The sequence below is a fragment of the Corylus avellana genome, chromosome ca3, assembly GCF_901000735.1.
Source record: "Corylus avellana chromosome ca3, CavTom2PMs-1.0".
Classification (NCBI taxonomy): domain Eukaryota; kingdom Viridiplantae; phylum Streptophyta; class Magnoliopsida; order Fagales; family Betulaceae; genus Corylus; species Corylus avellana.
Genome location: NC_081543.1, coordinates 21,923,247 through 21,931,253, shown reverse-complemented (window position 1 = coordinate 21,931,253; position 8,007 = coordinate 21,923,247). Strand labels below are relative to the sequence as shown.

Sequence of the window (8,007 nt, the reverse complement as noted above, 5' to 3'; positions counted from 1 at the left end):
AAAGAGGAAAGAGAGAAAGGAAAACTAATTTTTTATTTATTTGATTAGTGAATAATACTTGCTAACGCACTATTACTGTTTACTCAATATTAGTTTTGTTTTTTTTTTTTTTTTCCTTTTAATTTTTATTTTTGGGTTAAATTGATGAGGCTGAACAAAAAAAAAAAAAAGAAATTTTTAAAGTTTTTTCACAAAATTGGCTCACTGAAATAACAATAAAAAAAAAAAAAAAAAAAGTCTTGGTTACGCTGCAAATATTCTTACATTTGATGTTCGCTCAGAAAAAAAGAAAGAAAAAGAAAAATCTACCATCTACTCTACCTTGGAAACTCAGGCTTATACCCATTTAAGCTTCAAGCTTGTCGTTCATACCTCCAGGCGGTCATTACTCGCATAGTCGCTGAGAGCCTCTTCTTTATAAACGGCATCAAGCTCTTTCCATTTTTCAGAGAGAGAGAGGCTATGGAAGCCAGAAACATCCTACGCTTCCTGTTTCTTTTTCTCTGTGTCGCTCTTATGCTACTCTTCACCTGGGTTCACCTCCCCTACGCGCCACCTTACGCGAATGAGCTTCTTGACTGCGCCACCAACTCACCATGGTGCACCTCCAAGAACCGCCTCCAATCCAAACAATCCAACCTCCTCAAAGAGCCCCCAATCCCCACGAGCCACCGCAACCACGCGTCCGACACACCTCACCACCCTCTGGACCCTCTGACCATCCAAGAGCTCAACAAAGTCCGCTCAATCCTTTCCTCCCACCCACTCTTCAAATCGTCCACCTACGCGCTCCACTCCGTCGATCTCGAAGAGCCCGAGAAAGCGCTCGTCTTGAAATGGGAAAAGGGCGACCAGCTGTTACCCAGAAGGGCCTCTGTGGTCGCACGTGTCAACGGCAACTCGAACGTGTTGACAGTAGACCTCAGCACCGGCCAGGTGACCGTTCGCGAAACCGGCTTGCCTTCCGGTTACCCCATGATGACGATCGAGGACATGACCACAGCCACGTGGGCCCCACTCGTTAATGGTGACTTCAACCGCACGATCATCCAGCGTGGGATTAATCTGGCCGACCTCGCGTGCCTGCCGATTTCGACGGGGTGGTACGGGAAGTCCGAGGAGAACAGGAGATTGATTAAGGTGCAGTGCTACTCCATGGAGGGCACTGTGAACTTCTACATGAGACCAATCGAAGGGTTGACTGTGCTCGTTGACTTGGATACGAAACAGGTGGTGGAGATTTCGGATAAGGGCAGCAACATACCCATTCCAAAGGCCGCCAACACTGACTATCGGTACTCCGCTCAGGAGCTCCATCAAGTAATGAACCTACTGAACCCGATATCCATCGAGCAACCCAAGGGTCCGAGTTTTACAATTGAAGATGAGCACTTGGTGAAGTGGGCGAACTGGGAATTTCACCTGAAACCCGATGCGAGAGCGGGTGTGATAATATCTCGGGCCAAGGTCCGGGACTCGGACACCGGGGAGCTAAGGGATGTGATGTACAAAGGGTTTAGCTCTGAGCTCTTTGTGCCTTACATGGACCCCACCGATGCTTGGTACTTCAAGACTTATATGGACGCTGGTGAATACGGGTTCGGGTTGCAGGCCATGCCACTTGACCCGCTTAATGATTGTCCACGGAACGCGTATTATATGGACGGTGTGTTCCCCACCGCTGATGGGACTCCATACGTTCGTTCAAACATGATTTGCGTGTTCGAGAGGTATACCGGCGACATCGGATGGCGTCACTCAGAGAGTCCAATCACGGGCATGCAGGTAAGGATAATTGATTAAGAGTAATTTGGTAGTTAAAACTAATTTTGAGATTTTTTAAAAATAAAAAATTGAGAATAATTTAAAATTATTACATCATAAAATAATTTATATAAAAAAAAATATAGCTTTTAGTATTGCCTTTCAATTAATATCAGCAAATATTGCACTAATTTGTAAGACATCTTAAAACAAAAATAGTTTACTTTATTGAGGTGATTTTGCTCCCTTCATTGGCCGATTTGGGACACCTAAAACTATTTTCTTTTAAGAATAGTTTACTTTAGGAAAAAATATAATTTAACCTTTCAAACTACTAGTCATTTTCATTTTAGCTCTATAATGTTCAAAAAGTGATAAAGTAGCTACTAAACTACCAAACAGTTACAATTTAGCCACTCTGCTAGTCATTACCGTCAAATAGTATGAAAAATTTAAAATTGCGTCATTTTGGTAAGGTTAAGTTACTAATATGTCATTTTGAAAAAAAAAAAAAATCAATTTAAAAGATTTCCCCTAGAACGACATCATTGTGAGGAAAAAAAAAAAAAATGGTGGTTTAGGGGTGGCTTGCTGGCCACCCCATGACCTATGGGGTGGCTGGCCATGGGGGTGGTTGGGCGGCCACCTCGGGCCTGTTGGGGTAGCTGTCCATTGGACATGGGGTGGCCGGGCGCCCGGCCACCCCCATGGCCTGGGGGTGGCTCGCCGGCCACCCCAGGCATAAATCATTTTTTTTTTTTCAAAACGACGTCGTTTTGGGAAAAAAAAAAAAATGGTGGTTTAGGGATAGCTCGCCAGCCACCCTCAAGCCTGTTGGGGTGGCTGGGCACATAGGCCATGGGGTGGCCGCCTAGCCACCCCCATGCCTGGGGGTGACTCGCCGGCCACCCCAGGCATAAAACCATTTTTTTTTTTTCTTCAAAACAACGTTGATTTGAGGGAAAAAAAAAAAAAAACAATGGTGGTTTAGGGGTGGTTGGGTGGCCACCCCATAGGATTGGGGTGACTCCCCGCTAAACCACTTTTTTTTTTTTTTTTCTTTTTCTTTTTCAAAACGATGTCGTTTTGGGGGGTATTTTTTGAATTGATTTTTTTTTTTTTCAAAAAAGCATTTTAGTAATTTAACTTTGCTAAAATGGCGTAGTTTTGAAATTTTCATTATATTTGACGGTAATGACTAACGGAATGGCCAAATTATAACTGTTTGGTAATTTATGGCTACTTTATTATTTTTTGAACATTAAGGAACTAAAATGAAAATAACAAATAATTTGCAGAGCTAAATTATATTTTTTCTCTTTATTAAAAAAAGTAAAGATTCCCCAATTACTAGTTTTTTATAAAAAAATAGTATGGAGTATATCTGAGTCATTGGATCACTTTGTGTTGTCCTTTTGTTAATGAGTTGTAATTAGTGCAGCACTAATGATAAAGTTTGCTTTATTTGTTTTGGCAGATTAGAGAAGTGAGGCCAAAGGTAACGTTGGTGGTTAGGATGGCAGCCTCGGTCGCTAACTACGATTACATTGTTGATTGGGAGTTTCAAACGGATGGATTAATTAGAATTAAGGTTAGTGGCATTTTATTATTTTTATTTGTTTTATTAGTGCAAAAGGAGAGAATCTAATGGAAATTGATAAATTAACATTTATGTTGAGGTTTAGGTAAAAATGTAAAGTTAAATATCTAATAGTATAAAAATGTCTCAGAGCTTGGTCGTATATGCAAAAATAACAAATTGATTTCTTTGCTAAACTTCTATTTAATAGTTTGACAAAAACGTTAAATCCCATATCATCACGAATTATAACACGTGTTGTTCATAATAATAATAATAAAAATTATTGAATATATAAATTTTTGTTTTCTAGAAAAAAGAAAGAAAAAAAAAACCCCTTAAACCAGAGGTGATGGAGCATGAGGTTTACTTGAATGAGGGTTGCCGAACCACCCAAATGAATAAAGATATAAACTTAATTAACGAGAGGAATGAGATATGGATTCTTTTGAAGGGGCTGAGAAAAATATCCGTTAGAAAAAGATTAAAACAATCCTATTTTTTTATTTTGGGCTTCTTTGTTGCAGATTCCTTTGTCATTCTCTCCATGATTCCCAATTATACAAATATCTAGCTGGCTATGAATCCTACTTTTCGTCTTTTGTCCTCTTTACCAAGTGGATGGTCATCAATGACGATACATGTGCAACTTTTTTCTTCTTATGATATGTACACTGACTAATTTACCAGAAAAAAAAAAAAAAAAAAAGGGAGAATATTCTGCTGATCACTACAATCTTTAATCTCAGGTTGGACTTAGTGGTATTCTGATGGTGAAAGGCACCGAGTACGACAACATAAACCAGATTCCGAATCAAGAAAATCTATACGGAACCCTGTTGTCCGAAAATGTCATCGGTGTTATCCACGATCACTACGTCACCTTCCACCTTGATATGGAGATCGACGGCTCAGATAATTCCTTCGTTCAGGTCAACATCAAGAAGGAGCAGACCTCAGCGGGTGAGTCACCACGGAAAAGCTACCTGAAAGCCGTACGAAATGTGGCTAAGACTGAGAAGGATGCACAGATTAAGCTCAAGCTCTATGACCCGTCGGAGTTCCACGTCATTAACCCATCAAAGAAGACCCGGGTCGGAAACCCGGTTGGATATAAGGTGGTTCCCAGTGGCACAGCGGCTAGCTTGCTTGATCTTCAAGACCCTCCCCAGAAGCGGGGTGCTTTCACGAACAACCAAATATGGGTCACTCCCTATAACCGGAGCGAGCAGTGGGCGGGCGGGTTGTTTGCTTACCAGAGCCATGGTGAAGACACTCTTGCAACATGGTCTGACAGGTATGCCCCTTTGAAAAATTTTACTCTTATTTTCAACTTTGCAAAGGTCTTTTTATTTAGGAGTAATTACCTTTTTTCTCGTCAATTACAACGTATTATTACTTTGTCCTCATGAACCGACAACCTTATTGTCTAACCCCATCAAATTATTATTTTGTGCCCAAAATTCCATTCCGTCAATCAAATGTGTTAACTCAGACGGTTAATCCGTTACTTTACCCCCATAAATTACAACACGGTGTCACTTTACCTCCTTAAACTATACCACATTGTCACTTTGCCCCCATAAATTACAACGCATTGTCACTTTAATCGTTTGAGATAACGCTTTTAATTGACGAAATAGGGGTTTTGGGCACAAAATGGTAGTTTGATGGGGTCGGAGAGTAGTGTTGTGAGTTCATGGGGGCAAAGTAACAATGTGTTGTAGTTAATGAGGAAAAAGGTAATTACCCCTTTTATTTATTTTTTTAATTTTAATGAGTTTGAGTGATTGAAAATATTAATGCCCATTTTGTTTGCGCAATAGACCCTTGGAAAAGAATGATTATTCCATAGGAATAATCATTCTTTTGTTTGGTAGGGGTTTATTCCTACGATTAGTTATTTCCATGAGAATGACTAATCTCATCCACACAGGGATAGCTATTCCTCTCACTTTTTAGAGGAATAGTTATTCCTTATGATAAGGACAAAGTTTTTTATTAAAATCATTTTTTTTTTTCTGAAACTAAAAAAAAAAAAAATTAATAATAATAAATCATGTGGGTGGCCAACCATCCCAATAGGTGGCCAGCTACCCACAAAAGGCCTTGCGCCATCCCTGGAGGGCCTCGCGGTGGACCAGCCACCCCCAGGGCCATCCGGGTGGCCTTGATCACCCCTCGGTGGGATTCTGGGGTGGCTCAATTCACATTGGGGGCGAGGTCCTCTGGGGTTGTTGCAGCTACCCCCAATGTGAATCCAAAATCTCGTCAAGGGTGGCCGTGCATGCTGTGGTGGTCAGCCACCACACGTTTAACTTATTATTATTTTTTTTTTAATTTGAGATTTGGAAAAATTAGAAATCAAATGGGCTTTTTAGTAATTTTAATTCAATTTCAATTATGAAACCTGTGTTGTTACCAAACTAGAGAATTAGAATAATTATTCCATTCCAATATCTTCCATTCCTAGTAATAACTATTTCATTTTCCAATAGAATACGCATTTTGCGAACTAAATGAGCCCTTATAGTCTTTATTACTTGCAAGTTATAAACGCTTTAAGTTACCTATTATATTACATGGCATTTTTCTCATTAGTTAATAAATAATTAATTTTATTTGTTAAATTTTGTTGCGTAATTTTTTAATGATTAATGTTATTTTTTAAATTTATCTATCACACTCAATATATATTAGCTAATGTTAAGTGATTTTTAAGTGTTTTTCATGTGACTTGAGGTAAAAAAAAAAAAAAAAAAAAAAAAAAAAATCTTAAAACATGTTGCATCATAAAAATGTAATAATTAAGTGCAACTAATGTAATAAATTAGTATGAATGATAGGGGTAGGGCTAAAGGGTCTTTCAAGGGTCATGTTCTCGTTCGTGTCCCATTTTTTGAAGGTTTAGATAGGGTTGAAAGGTCTTGTAACAGTCGTGACCATGTCCTCTTCTGTTTTGGTGCCTATACTGCTTTATGTGGCCCAATTTTTGGCTTTTGCCTAAGGTATAGAGGACCATGACATTTTTGACTCCTTTGGGGTCAGTAACACACCCATTTCCTATTTTGTGTTTCGAGTTTAGCACTTATGTTTTCGTTTTGGATTTGTTGTTAGGGAGCCCAACCTTCTTGAACTTTTTTTGACCCCTTTGTGATCATTAGCACACTCATTTCCTATTTGATGTTTCCAGTTTGGTGTTGTTTTTGTTTTGAGTTTGTTATTGGGGACACTACCATTTTTGGACTTTTTGTTTCTTTTAACCCCTTCCCTTTTTATTGAAAAAAAAAAAAAAAAAGAAAGAAAAAAGTATGTAGAGGAAGAGAAATGCTACACACTTTGTAGTGCGTACTTCTTTATATGACAGCGAAAATCATCATTGAATCTAAAATTTAATAATAATTTTTACTGTTACAAAAAGTATGCACCAAAAACAATAAGGAAATGTTTATTTCATTGTCCAACACGTCTTTTGTTTATCTATGTATAAGTGATGCTTAAATTGACCATTAGACCTTATACATGATATTTTCTCATGCATGACATGACATAATTTTGTTCATGATTCAATGGCTGATGCAGCCAGCCTTGACAAACTTGATATTATCCATTAGATTTTCCCAGTTGGGCTTGACTAGTCAATATTTCAATGGCTAAAGTATTGCCATTAATGGGGTTGATTTTGCAGGGATAGAGCAATTGAGAATAAGGACATTGTCGTGTGGTACACGCTAGGGTTCCATCACATACCATGCCAGGAGGATTTCCCCATTATGCCCACCGTCTCATCAAGCTTTGATCTGAAGCCAGTCAATTTCTTTGAGAGCAACCCTATTCTGCGGATCCCACCTAATGTGGAGAATGACCTCCCTGTTTGCAAGCCTGCCGCTTCAGGTTGAACAAGTACTCTTGGGTCTTTTTGTGTCAATTATCTAGATACTTCTGTATGTACATATTTTCGAGATTTAATGAATAAATGGTAATTATCTTTCACTAGCTTATTTTGAATATGTCTTAAAAAAGAATAGTAAAAATATAAAAATTATTTGTTCAATATAAAAAAGAGTGAAAGAAAAGATAAGTTACAGAGAAATTTATTAAATTTGAACAATTGTTAGATTTTTTTTCCTATGTTAATGGTTGGGTGAATCGAATTAAACCTACGGTAAACAACAAAAAAAGCAGTCATAAAATGCTACTTGTAATAGATTTAGTTGTAAGAAAAGGCAATGTGAGAGGAAATTTGGCCAAAGTACCATGACCATCGCATTCCATGAATTTATAGAAGATTACAAGTAGTGTACACTGTTTACATGATTGTTTACTAGACAAAATAGATAATCTAAACTACTGAAATTAAACACATGATAGGACTCTCATGGCCTCAAATCTATTGTGATTAGAAGAAGACTTGGGGGGCGGGGGGTGTGAAAAAATTTTGTTTTGAAGCGATTTATTTTATTTATTTGTATAATAGTAAAAAGTGAATGATGTGATAAAAAGTGAGAATATTTTGATGTTTATTTTTGGGGAAAATCTACTTTACCCCCTGAAGTTTTAGAGATTTTTCAATTTGAACCCAAAAGTTTAAAAATTGACAATGTACCCTCCTAATATTTCAAAAATTTTCAATTAAAACCTTCCGTTACTAATTTTCGTTAAAT

The 8,007-nt window shown here is 38.0% G+C and overlaps 1 protein-coding gene across 1 annotated transcript; it reads left to right on the top strand.

Annotated features, from left to right (window-relative positions):
- Positions 1-244: 244 nt before the first annotated feature.
- LOC132175042 (amine oxidase [copper-containing] gamma 1-like) lies at positions 245-7,336 on the top strand. Its single transcript, XM_059586847.1, has 4 exons — positions 245-1,785; positions 3,242-3,355; positions 4,093-4,640; positions 7,032-7,336. The coding sequence occupies exons 1-4, from the start codon at positions 463-465 to the stop codon at positions 7,240-7,242; spliced, it is 2,196 nt and encodes a 731-aa protein (XP_059442830.1). The 5' UTR covers positions 245-462; the 3' UTR covers positions 7,243-7,336.
- Positions 7,337-8,007: the final 671 nt, after the last annotated feature.